General features: G+C 43.5%; 1 protein-coding gene across 4 annotated transcripts in view; it reads left to right on the forward strand.

Annotated features, from left to right (window-relative positions):
- Positions 1-380: 380 nt before the first annotated feature.
- AASDHPPT (aminoadipate-semialdehyde dehydrogenase-phosphopantetheinyl transferase) overlaps positions 381-19,103 on the forward strand; it is a 37,339-nt gene continuing 18,616 nt past the window's right edge. For 2 of the 4 annotated variants that reach the window (XM_066620841.1, XM_066620843.1), the window contains exons 1-3: positions 399-473; positions 2,525-2,691; positions 3,551-3,776. In XM_066620841.1, the coding sequence (XP_066476938.1) occupies positions 461-473; positions 2,525-2,691; positions 3,551-3,776 (406 nt within the window). In that variant the 5' untranslated portion in view covers positions 399-460. Of the gene's footprint in view, positions 474-2,508; positions 2,692-3,550; positions 3,777-19,103 lie in introns of those variants that run through there. The other 2 variants (XM_066620842.1, XM_066620840.1) reach the window with 2 other exon arrangements.

A 19,103-nucleotide genomic window follows, 5' to 3' on the forward strand; every position in this document is an offset into this window, starting at 1 on the left:
ATTGGATCAAACTGCATTATAAGCCCGCCTCCCTTGTAACGGTAAAGCGAGAGGAGACTTCCTTCTGCCCAAAGAGACTCAGTCTCAATAGACCCGTTACGACACTTCGGGTTGGCGGAGGAACTCGGGGAGGGGCCAAATTGTTCCAGCCGATCCAAGGGACGGAACGGAATGCCTGTATAAAGGTGCGGGGGTCCGAGTGGCTCCCTTGCTTGAGTGCTGTCGAATGCATACTGGAAGTGTCAAGACTCATCGCTCATCCCTATTTCTAGAGGGAGGCGCGAGCTGGCTGGTGATTGGTGCGTTGTGTTGCGCTCGTGCCCTCGGGTTGCTCGTGATTGGATGCTGCGCAGTGTCTCCTCCCTCTCCCTTCGGACTGGACTGCAAGGAGGGAAGGCGCGTGCTCCTGGCAAGGCTGAGTAGGGCGCCTCCTGCAGTGGCGTTTGCTCGGGAGGGTTGCATGGGAGGCCGGAGTGAGTGCGCGCAGGAGGCGGCTCAGGGCAGCAGGGGATGGACAGAGGGTTTGCTTTCCTTTCTCACTCGACACCAGAAGCAGGGGACCTCCACTCGCACTGAGTGGCAGGAGAGCTGGAACAGGCAAACGAAAATATTAATCAGTGGAACTCCTTGCCACGTGATGTGGGAAAGACATTATGCAGGGAATGGATACAGTGGACAAAGGGAAGTTCTTCTCCCCTTTCACTCAACACCAGAACCAGGGGACATCCATTAACACTGAGTGGCAGGAGAACAGGCTAAAGAAAATATTAATCAGTGGAACTCCTTGCCACATGATATGGGGGAAGACATTATGCAGGGGATGGATAGAATGGACAGAGGGATGTTCTTCTCCCCTCTCACTCAATGCCAGAACCAGGGTACATCCACTAAAACCAAGCGTTGGGAGAGTTAGGACAGACAAAATATTTATTTATGCTAGTTTGCCTCCTTGTGGTGCACCCTGGATAGCACAAAAGTGTGAGCTAAATGAACTAGCAGTCAGCTGGCAGCCAGAACACATCATAGGTTTCCTGGCTTTCTAAAACATGGCAGTGGAAAAGCAAAACAGGCCTTTTCAGGCCCAAATGACGAGACAGATAGGGAACATCATTAGAGTCTGCCAAATCAATGTTGAAGGGCTCAGTAGATCTAAGAGCCTATACATCTCTAAATTTGTTTGCTAAATAAATAACAAACTTAGCATTTAATTCTTCTATGGAACACCTCGCCACAGGATATGGTCAAAGTGTCCGGCCTAGATGCCTTTAAAAGGGCACTGGACAAACTTCTGGAGGAAAAGTCCATCACAGGCTACAAGCTATGATGGGTATATGTAACCTCCTAGATTTAGACGCAGACTATTTCAGAATGCCAGATGAAGTGGGGGACACCCAGATGCAGGTCTCGTGTTGTTTTGTGCATTTCTGATGCAGGGGATGGATAGAGGGATGTTCTTTTCCCTCTCAGACAACACCAGAACCAGGGGACTTCCACTAAAATTGAGTTTTGGGACAGGCAAAAGAAAACATTTATTTACCCAGTGTGTCATTAGCCTGTGGAACACCTTGCCACAGGATATGGGGGTGGCATCTGACCTACGTGCCTTTAAGGGATTGGATAAATTTCTGGAGGAAAAGTCCATGATAGGTTACAAGCCTTGATGTGTAATGTGCAACCTCCTGATTTTAGAAGTAGGCTACCTCAGAATGCCAGATGCAAGGGAGGGCACCAGGACGCAGGTATCTTGTTGCCATGCATGTTCCCTGAGGCGTCTGGTGACCCACTCTGAAATATGGGAAGCTAGTATAGATGGGCCTTTGGTCTGATCTAGTAGGGCTCTTCTCATGTTCTTAGCAGCTCTCCTTTGGCTGTGTCAGTGAATCCAGTTTCCTACTCATCCCCTTAGGAAGGACCAACGCACCCAGGGGAGCACTGGCTCCACCATCTACTCAGTCTTCGAGGGAGGGTGGAGAGCAAAGGAGAGACATTAACTTTGATTTCAGTGCTAGGTTCCAAAGAAAAACCAAAAACGCTTTGCCTTAAAAAGGGCACACTTTGTATGTGCAATGTGTGAGTTCTGTCAGCTGTCTTTTCAAGTAGTGGGAGGAGGTAGTTTTGAGTGCAAAGTCATTGTGGGAGTGCTGGCCGCACTCCTTGGGTGCAGGATTTTGCAATATACTGTACTCATAATTTGAACTTGTTATGCTGCTTTTTTTCTGCTTCCTAAGAGGTGCAGAAAATGATGTGTTTCTGTGAGAAAGGTAGAGTGTTTCCTATTTATGTTTTGCATGTGTGCCCAGCCCTTCCGCCAAGGATCTTATAGCAGTGTACTTGGCATCTTTATGTTCACAACAGCCCTGCAAAGTAGGTTAGATTGATAGTCATCTGCTGAGTACCTTCACTGAGCTAGGATTTGAACCCCAAGCTCACCAGTCCAAGAGTTAGTTCCGGTCAGCCGTCCTTCTCACTCCCCAGAGGGTATATTCTTCTCGTTGCCAACTTCTACATATGTTTTGGCCTCCAGTGGTTTCTTTGGAACGTCCTGTTATGGAGAGTGTACGCTGGGCGTTTTCCTATTGTGCCTGGGTCCCCTGCCGTGAGGATTGGTTGTTGGCCATGCGCCTTGTGCAGCCTGAAGAGAAAGAGCGCATTGGACAATTTGTCTTCACCCGTGATGCCAAAGCTGCTATGGTATATATGAACTTATTTTAAGGTGATATATTCTCACAGCTCTTTGAGTATAAAAGGCTTTTGCAAACCTTCTGATGGGCCCAGAGAACCAGTGGGATTTAATGCATCTGACACCCATGCTTCGCATGAGGACTGTGTCCTGTGCTGCTAACTGTTAAACCAAACAACAGTGGCCAACATCTGAGAGAAAAAGCAAGATGGCAAGGCCAATTCATCTTCTTGGCAGGGACCAATTTTCGTTTACTACCTTCCCTCCCAGCATGGTCTCCTGCAGCGACCATTTCACCAAGTCCTTGTGTCACAAGCATGGAAAACTTGTTACCTGATTTCCCCCCAATTGTTTTCTCCTTTTGCATTGTGTCTTTTAGTGTGTAAGCCATTCTTGAGAATTCTCTCCCAGCTCGCAGTGTTGGTGCATACATACTGCTGGTACCACACTCCTGTGCATTATGGTACTGCCTTCAGAAATTTTAGTGTAGTTCACCTGCTCTGCATCCCCCCAATTGCAAAGGCCATAGTGGAAAGTCATTTGGAAATTCAATATATTCACAATCACAAGAGATGAGACAATACCTTTCTCTTGTGCAGTCTCTTGCAACCTATGAAATGGGTATGCAGACACCTTTCCTAGAATTGTATTGCTTACTGAGAACAGTCAATGCAAAAGGGAAAAAGAACTGGAATTTATACCGCTTCCTGCGGCTTTAATATTTAACCCATGTTGAGATTTGAGAAAAAAATTGTAGCTTTCCTATGAAGTGGACTGTCAAAATATTTTCAAGACAAATGGTATTTTAATAAACTGCTTTTCTTAAATGAAACAGTTATCTCTGCATGATTCATTTGTTTTGTTTCCTAGGCAGGACGTCTGCTGATAAGAAGACTAATTGCAGAAAAACTGAAGATCCCTTGGCATGAAATACAGTTGCAAAGGACTGCAAAAGGCAAACCCATCCTCGCAAATGACTTAGGCAGCGCCTATGCCAGGTTCAACTTTAATGTCTCTCATCAAGGGAATTATGCTGTTCTTGCTGCTGAGCCTGACCATCAAGTTGGCATTGATATTATGAAGACCAGCTTGCCAGGTGGTGTATTCTAGTTGCTAATATATTTTTTGCAAGGTCAGTTTGTGCAATGTGATTGCAATAGAATCAGAAAACTTTTTGTCTGTTTGGACTTTCTATATTGCAACCATCTAAGGAATTTTATGGGCTGATGACTCCTCTGCCAGTGATTGAGTCACCTTCTCTTATGTCACAGAAAGCTAGAGCAGGTCCCTAGCTGTCATTGGCTGAAAAGCTCAGATTCTAGAGAGAGACAGGCTGGACCAAAAGGCCTAGGGAAAGAGGAAGGCTACAGACCGATGGAACTATGGAGCTCTGGCAGTGGAGGACTAGAACAGGGAAGAATCCAAAAGAATGAAAGCAAGAGGGGAAGGGAGTTGAAGGAACCTCTCTTGGAAAGCAAACTAGAAAAAGAGAATGAGCAGAATAGTGTGTGTGTGTGTGTGTACAGATAGCTCTTGATTTGTGAGAGTTTGTTTTGCAACAGGTCACAATAAATTTATGGTTTTGAAACTGGAAAGTGGAAAATATCCAGAGGGGCTGCTCTTATTTGGAAATTGTGACTCCAGTGTAGCAGCTCTACTTTACTTAGGAAGGGGGGGGGGAGAGCAAACATGAGGCGTACAACACAAACCCATGCAAGTGTTCACAGCAGCAAGTTGCACTGAATTCAATATGACTTGCTCTTGAGTACACATAAAATTGCAGGCTTCACCTGCAAGGAGGGGCTCCTAAACAAATTACCTAACTAAATATCTAGCTAAGGGGGGGGGGAGAAAAATTAAGTCACCATGTAATAATTTTAAGGTATACAAGCTGCAATCATATGCACATCTACTCAGAAATGATTTGTATTCTGTTCAGTAGGGCTTACTTAATAAAGCTTTAACTTACAAGTCGAAAAGTATGCATATGTAGGATTGCAGCCTTAGCTGGGCCTAATTCACACAGACATTAAAGGCACAGAGAACAATGGGGGGGAATGTCCAGAATGTAGCTCACTGACTTACATTTTATAACTAGTTTCATTTTGCAGCTTCATTTATAATAAACTTCATTTTATTTATAAACATACACGTTTTACTTTTTTTTTTCTTCAGGAACAACCCCATTGTAAACCAAGGACTATCTGTATAGAACAGTTATGAATTTATGCATTTTGTTTCCTAGCTGATCATCTGTGGGATTTCTTGGCACTGATTGAGTCAGAGCATTGGTGTTCGGTATTGTCTATGCAGGAATGCAATGCTTCTCCAGAGTTTCAATAAGGGATCTTTCCCAGCTACACTTTGGAGATGCCAGGGAGTGAACTCAGGAACTTCTGTGTGCAAAGCATGTGTGCAGTGCCCCTTAAAAGACATCCATGGGCATATCAGAGGATGGAACTGGGCATGTTCCAGTAGACATATCAGAGACAGATGATATGTTATGAAATAGGAAGAATATGGATTTGCAAAGAATTATTGTAGTTTTGAGTTTGTCTCAGAAGACTAAACTTTCTCCCCAGAAATGAAAGAGTGTTTTATAAAGTTTTTTTTCTCACATAGAACATGTTTATCATAAGGATTGCCACAAGGTGGTGCCATTGTTCTGTGAAAGACTTCTCTTCGAATTACTAAAGGCTGATGGGTGGCAGTCTGCAAAATGTTTCTGCAGTGTTGGAAAAAAAGACTGCTTAAGATTATTTTAATTTGTGAAAACACTTCTGACACTAGAATCCATGGCATTTACAGTATAAACAAGTTCATGCCGTCTTCTGTAGGAATCTTCTAAGGAGAGGGTTAGTGAATAATAGACAACATCCAGCATGCTTTGATGAGAGAGGGTGAAGATTTTAATTCCCCCAGTAGGAAATTCCATAGTTGTGGCACCACTGCAGTGAAGGCTTGCTCCCATGCTGCCAGCCCTCTGACTTGGGATAAGGCAGCACTTGAAGAAGAGCCCCCTCAGATAACCCAAGAGAGCAGGTTGGAATGTATGGGAGAAGGCAGTCCCTCAGATAAGTAGGACCCAAACTGCGATGGGCTTTAAAGGCCAATACCAGCACCTTGAGTTGGGCCCAGAAAGGAATGGGCAACCACTGCAGTTGCTGAAGCAACCATTCAACAGAGTCATACTGCCTAGCTCCAAGTCAGTCTCCTTTGGGAGAGCATCCTGCAGTCTTGGTGCCACAACAGAAAAGGCCTTGTGTGATATGCTCACCTGCTGTACTCTGACAGTGGAGGGGCACAGAACAAAACCTCAGGTGCTTGTTGCTCAGGCACCTGAGCTATCAGTGAAGGCTGTGTTATTGCTGTTAAGATATGCTCATCCCAGCCGTTTAGAAATTAAAAGGTGAAAACCAGTTCTTTGAATTGAGCACAAAAATGAACTGGTTACCAGTGAAGATGTCTATACTGGTATTATGTTCCCCATCCTGAAGTGACAGTTAGTATTCTGTTAGAGGGGTTTGTGTTTTGACTTATTGAGGTTTATGGGCCATTTTCAAGAGCAACCCAATGTAGATTACTCTAGAATTGACTAACAGCCCAATAATGTACTGATGCCCTGCCAGCAGTGTAGCAATGACAGTGCAACTGCCCTGTTCAATGCCTATCCTGCACAAAAGGGGAGGAACAACACCAGAGGCCAGGCAACACCACTGTCCCTTCCAGCAGTGTCCCCAGCCACCATGGAGATTCCCTGAATAGCCAAGCATTGATTGATGGCATGATATCAGCATGATATCGGTCCACCATGCAAGGAGCCAGTCTCCAGATCCACTCAGTCCCAATGCTGATGGCCAAAGAAGCATTACATACATAAGATTCCACCAGGGATGTCAAATATAAGTCCCGCAGGCCAGGTGTGCCCCATGAAAGCTCTTTATCCAGCCTATTTTATAATTAAGCTCTTCCAAGTACCTGTCAGCTGCTGAACTGCAAAGCGATGTCTCAGAAGAAGTAACAGTGCTAAAACGTTGGCCACGCTCTCCCAAATCTTGAAATCAAGATTTTCGTATTTTCTCTTCTGTCGATTCCAGCTGATGAGTTCGTAAAGTGCTTATTCCTGACCACATCTGCTTAATAACATCACTTCTTGCTTAATGACATCACTTCCGACTCTCAGCAGGCACCATAAACACTATTCGGCCCACTATATGAAACAGGTTTGATACCCTTGCATTACACTATAAATGTATTTGTCTCATCTATGCTAGATGGCTTATGCAATAATCTTTTTACTTAAGTCCTTGGTATAAGATATATAAGATAAGATATTTGAGGGGGCCAGCTTCATTAAAAAACAGAAAATAAAATCAATGGCGTCACTGGGGGAGTGCAGGGCGTGCAGACTGCACCGGGTGATACACTCAGGGAGGGTGACACCGTTACCGGCAAAAATTGTAAAATTATGGTAGTTCAGTATAATACCATAATGTTATATATCAGAAACGTCAAACCTCTTTCATGCAGAGGGCTGAAATAGCATTCATGACACCGGCTGAGGGCCTGAAGTGATGTCATCAAGGTGGAAGTGATGTCATTAAGCGACTCATGACCAGAAATAAGCATTTTTTTCTCGCCTAGGAACTCATTGGCTGCAAATGACAGAAGAGAAAATACACATATTTTGATAACTTGAGAATATTATGGAGAGCCCAATAATCCTGCAGGTCACCCTTTCAGCAGTGACATCTCAGCACAACTCAGCAACTGAGAACAATCGATGGTGGTGCTGGAAGTGTCCGAGGGCCAGATAAATAGCTTCTGTGGGCTGCATCCGACACCCCGTTAGATCATTTGATGTGTAATTTAATGCAGAATGCAGTGAAACAAACCACATTGAAACATCATCTGTTTTCTATCAAAAGTTATAGCAAAACACCAGTAAAGAAAAACACAACTGCCTTATGTAACAAAAAGTAGATTTTCTTAACTCAAAACTGACCAATGAAACTGATTTTTCTGAGAGCCAATAAGAAGGTGTTATGACACAGCAGAGAACCAATAAGGTGTTAGTATGAGTTAGCTCTTATTTCCATGTATCAGAGCTAATACTAGAACTCTTATTCAGTTCTGTGAGTGTCATCAAGTGTTCCACTGGTTTTTGGTTGGTTACTGATTTATTGGGTGATCTGTACTGTTATATCTTAAAATAAATAGTTACAAGGAGTGACACCAACCCTAGTGATGCCACTGCATTTAGATTGTGTGTATGATATTGTAATTTATTCTGTATGGTCTAGGACGGGAGGAAGTTCATCATGGGGGTGTTGCAATGAGCTCTTGCACTGAGTGAGGCAAACCCTAGTGTTGCCTCTGAATAGGATCCAGCTAAAATGGAACATTTTTTTTGTCCTGCTAATTGCAATGGGAGAGTTATGTTTTGCTCCCTTTCATTGAAGTCCATGAAGCTTAGAGTGACTTTAAGTTTGGTAAGGGACTGTAGCTCAGCGGTCAAGCATATTCTTCTATGCAGAAGGTTCCATCCCTGGCATTTCCAGGTGGGGCTGGGACAGACCCCATCATGACACCTTGGAGAGCACTGCTAGTCAGTGTAGATGACACTGAACCAAATGAACCAATGTCTGGACTCGGTAAGACAGCTTCAGCTTTGATTGGCTCACAGCTGAAGAGAATAGGCTCCCTGGAATACTAATCTCTCATTTTATAGCACTCTGGTTTTTAAAAACTATGGCATATCTAGGGGACATTTGTCTGCATCTAGGTAAAAGATATTGTATTCCTATTAATCAGATGTAAATGTTTTGCTGTGAAAAGCTAGTATGTGAATTACATTTTTATTTTTGCACACTTACACAGACAAAAACATCTTTGTTCTCTGTTGTAATAGGCTTCTCTAGTCCCACTTTAAAAGAATGAAACATTTAATTTCTTAAAAAGAATGATTACTATGCGGCTCTTTTTTTCTTTTCTTTTTTTTTGCATCATGTCCTTGCAAACATTCTTTGCTTTTATAGATGTTAACTCCAGTTTGCTGCTTCTGAAAATGAACTCTTCAGTCATCTGTGGAGAAATTTCCAGTTCTTTAGAGGGATTGTGGAAATAATTGCTTTCAGATTATTTTCAATGAGTAGCAGTGCATCAGGAACTATATTTGGAGCTGAAGAGTGTGGAGTGATGATGGGTTTCAAGCAAGTGCTCATTATCTTGATAGCATTCAACTGTGCTGTGATTTTATGTCTGCCATTGCAGCTGAAGGTGATGGATTTCTCCAGTAGTGTAGTTAAAACCTGCTTCCAAAGTGCTGCATGTAGCAGCTAGGTGAGAAGTAAGTAGGGAATCCTGATTGAATAAGCAAGCACAGACCAACAGAATGGAATTCTGGTCAGCTCTACCTTCATGAGAACAGAGTGAGTCATGATTGACAGGCAGCTCAGTCTAGACCCCTTGTGTCTAGTTAGCAGCTGGGAAAGAAAAAGCAAGATGTAAAGAAAGTGAATTGGCCAGCTTGATCCCTTATCCTGAAGGGGGGAGCATTACTGTTGTGAGTGATGCAGGTCATACTTGGTGCTTAAGTTAATGATCAAGTTGAATAAATTGGGTCTGCAGCATTCTTTAGAGTTGTAGATATACAAAAGAAAATATTTCTTTACACAGTATGTAATTTATCTGTGGAACCCGTTGCCACAAGATGGTATGATGGCGTCTGGTCCCCATTAAAAGGGGATCAGACAGATTTATGGAGAATGTCTATCACAGGTCATGGTGGTTATATGCAACCAATTATATGCAAACCAATTCTATGCTTGGGATCATTAGAAAAGGTATTGAGAACAAAACCGCTAAAATAATAATAATAACAACAGTATTTATATACCGCTTTTCAACTAAATGTTCACAAAGCGGTTTACAGAGAAAAATCAAATAACTAAATGGCTCCCTGTCCCAAAAGGGCTCACAATCTAAAAAGATGCAAAAAGAATACCAGCAGACAGCCACTAAAACAGACAGTGCTGGGGTGAGGTGGGCCAGTTACTCCCCCCCCTGCTAAAAAAAGGAGCACCCACTTGAAAAAGTGCCTCTTACTCAATTAGCAGGGGCTAATATTATAATGCCATTGTACAAATCGATGGCAAGGCCACACCTGGAGTATTGCATCCAGTTCTGGTCGCCACATCTCAAAAAAGACACAGTGGAAATGGAAAAGGTGCAAAAGAGAGCGACTAAGATGATTACTGGGCTGGGGCACCTTTCTTATGAGGAAAAGCTACAGCATTTGGGCCTCTTCAGTCTAGAAAAGATGCGCCTGAGGGGGGACATGATTGAGACATACAAAATTATGCAGGGGATGGACAGAGTGGATAGAGAGATGCTCTTTACACAATCACATAACACCAGAACCAGGGAGCATCCACTAAAATTGAGTGTTGGGAGAGTTAGAACAGACAAAAGAAAATATTCTTTACTCAGCATGTGGTTGGTCTGTGGAACTCCTTGCCACAGGATGTGATGGCATCTGACCTGGACGCCTTTAAAAGGGGATTGGACAAGTTTCTGGAGGAAAAATCCATTACGGGTTACAAGCCATGATGTACATGTGCAACCTCCTGATTTTAGAAATGGGCCATGTCAGAATGCCAGATGCAAGAGAGGGCGCCAGAATGAGGTCTCTTGTTATCTGGTGTGCTCCCTGGGCATTTGGTGGGCCGCTGTGAGATACAGGAAGCTGGACTAGATGGGCCTACGGCCTGATCCAGTGGGGCTGTTCTTATGTTCTTAACCTCCTGGTTTCAGAAATAGGCTACCTCAAAAGGCCAGGTGCAGGGGAGTGGCAACGGGATGCAGGTATATTGTTTTGTGTGCTCCTCATAAAAGGGGCAATAGAGAAGAGAATGAACAATTATCTCAGTGTAACCCTTGGTACAGGGGCAGCATCTGTCTTCATTGGGAATCCTTTGAAATTTCCCAAAAAAAGATGGCAGATAGCAGGACATTAAAACTTTCCAGGGAAAATGCCATAAGTTTCTGGGGACAGTGCAGTGAATATAAGTTTGAAGCTACTTGGCCATATACAACAGGAATCTCCAAGCTAACAGGAGAGCAGACTCTATTCGCTGCGCTGTAGGGGTGTTGCACTTCAATATCGAGAAGTCTGCTTTTGATGCACAAAAACGCCTCACTTTGGGGGAGGAGTCCTAAAGTCTCAAAGTACTAGCCAACGGAGCTATGTTTTCTTTCCAGAATGTCCAAGCCAGTTGGCCAGCTAATGGCTGATTTGCTTTGGGCTGTCAGAGAGGGACAGTAACTCAAGCTCACAGTTTTGCTTTTTAGATTTGCTTCTGAAATTTGGACCCAAGAGAAATGTGGCCTCTCCTATCAGTACTTTCAGAATGCAGTTTTACTTCTTTTTTATGCTTTATTCTCCACTTCCATTAACGTTTTCATTTGTCCTAAGGGCTTATTCTGCTCTTTCAGTTAACGGTTATCATCTATCCCTTGCCAGGGGAAATCAATTAAAAATAAGTTAAGTCTAATTTTACAACTGCTGACGCAAAACTGGATTGTCTGCCTTCCAAAATTAACACTCTAGAGGGAGCGAGGCTCTGATATGATTCATTTGGAATGAAATTAGATATGAAGTTTGCAGTAGGCAATGATCACTTTTCCAGGCAACTTTTATGCATGGTAACTTGGGAGCAAGTCTGACTGTGTTCATAGGGCAGAGGTTCCCAAAGTGGGGAGTTGCAATGGCACAGCCAGGGAAATCCTGTCTCTGCCTCCTTAAGGGGCAGGGTGATGATAAAGGCAGCAACGTGATAGCTATGATTTTTTAACTTACTTGAGGCAGCGCCGGCTCCCTGGGGGTTGCGGAAAGCCTCCAGAGTACCAAAACAGTAAAAAACTAGAACAAACTGGAAGTGGCCATTTTTTTTTTAACTATTTTGGCAGTCTGGAGGTTTGGGATGCCCTGCATAGGGGTCCACAGGCACCCCCTAGGAGGCTGGCACTGCCTCAGGTAAGTAAAAAAACCTGTTTTGCCCCTGGCCGGAGCCTGATCATAGCAATCCCCTCCCCTCAGAAACTTATAAGTTCCCCCACAGGAACTTATAGCAGTTCCCAAACTTCCAGAGAGTTTTGGAACCGCTGTCATAGGGGCTTGCTTCCAAGTCAGTGTGCAAAGGATTGTAAAGAAATCTTACAGCCCATTCCTATGCGATCACCACACGTCTGGCTGACAGATTTGGCTGGTTCAATGTCTGCCAAATCCAATGCGCCACTGTGATTTGGGGTGAGAGGTTGTAAGGCTTACCTACATGTTGCAGATACCCCAGAGCCTCCTATGGGACTCCTCAGAGCAGTGCCTGCTCTGTTGCTATAGTGCTCAGCCATGTCTGACTCAGGAAGGACATTCAGGATCCAGCGACTGCCAACACCAACTTGTCCCGCCTTGTTCCACCTCACTTTTTACCCTTTTTCTGCCTCTCTGCTGGTGGGGTTGTGCCAGTGGTCAGTCAACGCCCCATTTTTGGTGGCACACAGCTTTCAGGCTGCTGCATTGGCATCCATACAGCACTCACAGGCAGAAGGGCTTCTGTGCAAGGGGGGGGGGCTGTCTGTGCACTGGAATACATGCACTAGTGTACCTGGGGGGACCAGGGGGCAAATTGCAACCCCCTCTCTCCCGATTATCCTTTTTTTTTGTTTTCTTTAGGCCCATTTACAGAGCCTTAGAAAGCCTTCTGGGGTCGGCTGCATGCTGCTTCCCTGGCACTCAGAAGGCCTAAAAGCCTCACTTCCAGTTGGGAGTGACATTTTTAGGCCTCCAGGATGTATGGGGTGGGTGTTTTGTAATCCTGGCTGTGGGTGGCGTAGAGACCAGAATCGCAGTTGCATCCATGACAGTATGCTGGTGTTTGTCCTGGTTAGGATTGGGCCTTAAGACTTCAATCCTGTGCACACTTACCTGGGAGTAAACTCCATTAAAGAAAATGGAACCTACTTCTGATTAAACTTCCATAGGATTGCTTTTTAAATTGTTTAATGTCTGGGATTATTATTTGAAATATCTGATTGATTTTGCTTGATGAGGAGTGAGAAAAAAATTATGACTTTACCGTATGAGCTTAAAGAAGATGAGCTGCACCACAGTCTTCTCCAAATTCATGACAGATAAAATTAATTACATTTTTGTTGCAAATCAGAATTTATAGCACAGACACTGAAAAGTGAATTTCCTGTATATGTATTCATTTTTTTAAAAATAGCACATCATATGTTTCAATGACCTCAAAACCAGTGTAATATGTAAAAATAACAATTATATAATTTTCTTCTTTATTTAAAACTAAAATTATCTCTGCTGGCTTTTTGAACACTCTCCAAGAAATTAAAGTAAGGAAGCTATTTTTATTATTGAACTGTTACAGGCTCCTGTTTTCTGTGGGCAGTCTTGGGAATAGAGTTTTGACATCAATTTCAAAGTAAGGATATTGAAAGAATCCTACTTGAAAAGTGAAGCAGGCGATGAAAACAGGGAAAGGGAGCAAGACTAGAGTCTCTCATCAGGTCTCATTCTAGGCGAAATAGAGTTTTAACAAAGCTAGATAGTTTGCTTTGAGGAAGCAAATGTTTATAATATTGCTTAGAGGGGGGTTATTTATTTGTTGTTTTTTCTTTAAGGGTGAATTCCTTTATGCTGTATGCATAATAATATGGATATTTTAATAGTTATTCATCTAATGTGGCAGCATGAACGTGGTCTGTTTTCTCTTGCTCAGGCTCTAATCCTATTCATACCTACCTGGAAGTGGGTCCCATTGAACACAGTTCTGCTTAGGCCTGCCTAGGATTGTGCTCTTAATGGAATTGTAGTGACAATGAATTGAAATAACTGCAAGTTCAAGAGAACGAGTCTGCTATTAATTTGTCAGTGTTGTCAGGCTTGTAAATTAAGTCTCTACAAGGCCCTATTTAATACTGAAGAGATGTATTTTGCTGAATTCTCCAGCGAGCTTTATTAGACCTCCTTCTGATTGTTTATTTTGTTTTGACTGTTGCTGCAGTGTATTGTGTAGTTTCCTTTATTAAACTCTGCCATGGCCTTGAGAATTCTCTGACATATCTCTTTAGTGCTTGGTTTCCTGTTCCCTTCTCTGTCCACTTCATTCCAGGTATTTCACTGCAAGCAGTTTTCCTTTTGAAAATATACCTTGGCCCACAAGAGAACCTGAAGATTCTATAATGGAAATCCGAATACAGGGGCCTCTTTATCCACGAATTCTGGATCTGCAGTTTTACCTCACTGTGGGTCCTGAACCTGTGGATCTGCCCACCTGTTAACCTCTGATCATGAACGGTGCTGTGCTCTGCCCATGTTTGGAGGCACTTCTGAGGCCTCCAGAAAGCCGAAAATCAACTGAAAACCAGAAAACCGTACACGGCCTCTCTGACCCTCAGAAGGGTCTCCAAACACAACCAGAGCACAGCTCCAGTTTTGATTGGAGGATCTAAGTGCCACAATCCATGAATGTGATTATCTGCGGATTTTGGTATCCACAGGGGGTCTGGGAATGGATGCCCCTTGGATACCAAGGCACCACCTATATCTCTCTCTGCTAAGACAGTAAAAGTTGCAATATTAACTCTTTTTACCCCAGCATGGTATCCTTTCCTGTGTCTGTTATTGGTTGAGCATGTTTTTGTTTGTTTTTTTAAATTGTGAGCCCTTTTAGGGCAGTGGTTCCCAAACTGTAGGTCCATGGCCCACCAGTGGGTCACGGTTGAATTTTTGGTGGTTCATGAAACTTACAGGGCAGATTAGACTATGTGCAACAAGGGTTAAACAACCTGCTGCTGCCCAATCACCATTATAGTCACAGAGGCTTGAGCTGCTGGTAATGTTAAACTTTTTTTTAGGTGGGCCCTGATGCTAAAAACTTTGGGAACCACTGCTTTAAGGTAAGGGAATCATTTATTGATTTTGAAACCAATCTTATCTCCCCCACCCTCAGTGGTGCAGCCAATGCAAAAACAAGCATGCTGTATCCAGCAGGAGAGGTGGACTGGGAGGCTTCAGAGGGGAAAGGGGAATTATTTCCCCTTACCCCCTGTAAGGCCTCCTGCTCTGCAACGGGTCTGCTCGGACCTGTGCCACTTCTGTAGGTGGTACATGAGGAGACAAAGGGGGCAGAGAGAGATTTGCAAAAGTGGTGATAGGATCCGAGGTGTGCCTTTGCCACCAGATCCACCTCCTCCCCATGTGTTAATCATCCCTCTCCATCCAGTTTCACCCTCACCCCCTGCCCCGCCACTGCCTTACTTCTCCAGCAGGCATGGCAGGGTTTGTCAGTGGCAGCGGGCCACTGCTGCAGGATATGGAAGCGTTCAGAAAATGCCCACTGACAGAGCGCTGCACACTCCATCAGGAGGCATTTAGGAGTCATAAATTTTGTTGTAAACTTTGTTCCACTATCGTCAGTACCTCCATGCGACAGCCCAATCCACAATAGTGAAGCTAGGTCCTTTTTTTTATGTAAACCATTTTGTGAACTACTTTTTGCTGAAAAATGGAATATAAATACAGGTCGTGCCTTGTTATCCACTGGGGTTCAATACTAGAACCTCCGGTGGATTAAAAAAAATACCAGTGAATACCAAATCAGTGCAAAATGATTAAAGACCCACTTGCAGGTTTCTTGCTCCTCTCTTGTTGTCCCAGAATGCATTGGTATAGACTCCATCCTGCATTCAGCCACTAGATGGGGTGAATAATGGAATCTAGTAGAATGAAATTTTAATTGTTGAACCGCGTGAAGGTAGGAAATTGGATTTTGGAGCTTTTTTCCTTGTTACAAGGTGTTTAAAGGTGTATTTCGGTATCAGTGGTGAGTCAATCAGTGGATACCAAATCAATGGATACCAAGGTTCCTCTTGTACTCATAATAATAATGTAATATTTGGCACCTAAAGATCTGGAAAGCTCTGTTAACTAGCTCAGCAAGTTCACTAGCCCCGACAGTGTGGTTGATGACACAGTGTGGTTGATGACTGCAAAAGCAACTCAGGAGCATTGTGAGCAGGTCCTCAATGAAACTAGCAAGTAAACCTGACAGCTTCCTCTTCTCACAGCAGTACTACTGAGGAGCTGAACAGGGGCACCTCCAGTGGCTCTGAAATGACAAGTACTAAAGTTAGGTGTAACATTCTAATATCTGGAAAATTACGATATCCGTCAGCCCATCGATACCTGATATGCTGGATATTGCACAGGCCTACGCACATTTTGTTGTAAAAGTTAGAACTATTCTTGGGTATATGTGGGGTGCTGAATCAAAAAGTGGCATTGGTTTTGTCCAGTTGGCTCTAGATTGGGGGCTACAGCAAAACCACCTTATATGTTGATTCGAGCAGCTTTCTCGTGAGGAAACCATGGTGTTGGCTTCCTGATGAGGAAGTGGCTTGAGTTAGCATATAAGGTGGCTATGCCTTACCCCCAAAACTGATGCCACTTTTGGATTTAGCACCCTCCCAAAAAATTTTTTTGTAGATCTGTGTTATTTTTGTCCAGCTACAGATCACGAGCTTTAAATATTTATTTTGTATCCTCCCTTCCCCCCCCCCCAAGTTGTTTTCATTTACTTCTCATCACTGCTCTGTGAAACATGTCTTTTAATCCTCCATTCATCACTATTATTTGCATCCATTTTAGTGTTTGGTCAAATTACTGTTGTTCCCTGTAATCTGTTTTAGTTTTTAGTTTAGTTTTAGTTTAGTAGTTAACGCATTTCAAATTAGGCTGGATGCAGAGAGCAGTCTTGAAGAAAATTGAAAGTAGACAGGTAGATATGTCACTGTCGATGATGTGCATGTACATTTCTTTTGTCCTTCAGTTACCTCTGAGAACGGTGCAAAAACCTGCCACTCTTGTTTTCGGCAGACAAAAGTGGGGAGACTGTAAGCACTGTGAGCAGTGCTCCCTGTTCTAAATTGTTTTCAATATGCTGAAAGCACAATTTCTTTGTCTCCAGTTTTATGTATTCACTTGCAGTGCCCAGAGTGTATGCTTAAAATCATTTTGCCTTTAGTGAAAAACTACCATTGTGATGGACTCCAGTGTGAATCCATCATGTTTATTGTGGAAAAGCCGCTTGGCCTATGGCTGTACAACCGCTGAACAACCGCTGCATCCTATGGGTGCTGCAGCTACCACTAGGGTCTCCTTGGTTAAGGGAGCGTTTACTGCCTTACCCTGTGGTAGTGCCAATGGGTCTCCTTGGCCCCATGCCCACATTTGAGCGGGTGCAGAGCCGAAGAGACCCATGTCAGGTTGGAAGAGGGGGTTAAGATATGGGGCACAGGCTGCCACCATCTCTACCTCCCTCCTGGGTCTGATCTTCTCCCCTCCGCCCTCCCTCTGCCCCACTCCACCCACTCCCCATGTCGCCCCCACCCTGAGAAGTCTTACTTCCACCCAGTGTCAGAGGAGCACCGACCAGCTGTCCATGCAGCACCGAGGTCCAGTGCAGACTGGCGCTGGCCCAGCATTGAAGACCTCTCCTCCGCAGGTGCTGTACTTGGGCTGTTTAAGATTAGGCCCCAATTTCTTTATCTTTCCTGAGAGAGAGGGTAATTGTCCATTTAGGACCAGGCTTTATAGTTCATGCAGGGGAAAGGGAAAGGGAACTGTTTCTTAGAAACCCCAAAGAAGTATTTTTCAAATTCCAGAAGGGTAGTTATGTTAGACTGCTGGCAGCAAAAACAATATGGTCTAGTGGCAGTTATAGTCTATAAACTAAATTTATCATAGCATAAACTTGTGTGGATTAGAGCCCACTCCATCTGATGCATCAGGCTCTAGTCCCTGAAAGCTTATGGAGCAGTAAATGTGTTAGCCTTTAAAATGCTACAAGGTTCTTTGTTCCTTTTTAAAACTGTCGCTCCAACTATTTTACCCAAAACCTTGACATCTGATGGAGTGATTGCGTCTTTCTTCCAGCATGCAATCATTCTTAAAATGCATTGCAAAATTCCCAAGGAGTAGCCAGAGTTCTCTTTTGTGTTATGTTTGTGAGATCATTTAATAGTGAAGCTAGGTGGAGGGCTGGATGGGAAAAAGGTCTGTGTGAGAGAGAGGCTGTCAGTAAAAAGAATGTCTTCTCACTTTGTAGCCATGCACTGTTGAATACAAACATTTGTTGTTTTAAAGCGTAATCTCCTATCCCGGCTACCAGACAGGCTTATTCAAGTGTAGTTAAAAGCAGCACTTAGGAGAAAAATATGCTATCCGGAGCAAAGTTCAGAGTCAGTTGCAGATTTGCTCAGTGATGGTATTTAATGCTGTATTTTGCTGATATTTGGTAGACCAGTGTTTCCCAATCTGTGGGTTGGGACCCACCAGTGGGTCACGAGCTGGTTTTTGATGGGTCACAAAACATTTTTGAAATACTTACAAAAAAAAACTTTGCAAGCATCCTTGCCCAGTTTACAGAAAAAATTGTTAGCTAGTATGAGGTAATCCTCATACACCCAAACTAAAATGTCACATTTTCCAATTTTCTTTAGTAACTGGTATGGCATAGATCATGTGTGACCCCGGTTTCAGCCTTTTGTCTGGCCTGGAAGTCCCTAATTGCACATCTTGCTCTCTAGTACAGCCTTCTGGGTACCCTGGAATAACTGTATAGGTTTTGAGGAACAGTCCTTGAACTCCATTTCTAGGGAGGGTCTAGCAAATGTCTATACACACGTACTATATGTAAGGTCTCTAGTAGCCTCAGGAGCACAGGACCCCAATTATTATTAATTAATAATTTCATAATAATAATAATAATAATAATTAAGATTATTATTTCTTAATAATAACAAAAATTATTAATAAATAAAACATTTCTTTCTAGATTTTTTTTGCCTAGTGGGTCATGAGAGATTGTTATCTTTAAAAGTGAGTCCCAGTGCTGAAATGTTTGGGAAGCATTGTGGTAGACAGTTTCTAAAGCTGCAATGCTATACACACCTACTTGGGAATATATCTCACTGAAACATGGAGAGGTTTCTGAGTAGACGTGCATGGAATTGCACTGTAACACAGTTTTTAAAATTATATACAATGCAGGAATAATTCAGGTTTTCACCAGTTTATAGAACTCTTAAGGCAGCGGTTTTCAAACTCTCAGGGAGAGTCTGAACCGCAGTAAGTCTTGGGGGGGCAGGGGGGAGGCGGGGGGCTGCAGGGGCTTGGCTGGACTTACCAGAGCCTCCTGCAGCCTCCCAGGGTTGTGGAGAGCCCTGTGCAAGCATCTGCAGGGCTCCCCATGGCTTCAAAAGTGAAAGTGAAGCAGTTGTGCCCCACCTCCGCAAAACCTGAAGTGGGGTGTGATCGCTCAACTTTCACTTCTAGAAGTCT

This window comes from Tiliqua scincoides, chromosome 3, assembly GCF_035046505.1.
Source record: "Tiliqua scincoides isolate rTilSci1 chromosome 3, rTilSci1.hap2, whole genome shotgun sequence".
In the NCBI taxonomy this organism is placed as follows: domain Eukaryota; kingdom Metazoa; phylum Chordata; class Lepidosauria; order Squamata; family Scincidae; genus Tiliqua; species Tiliqua scincoides.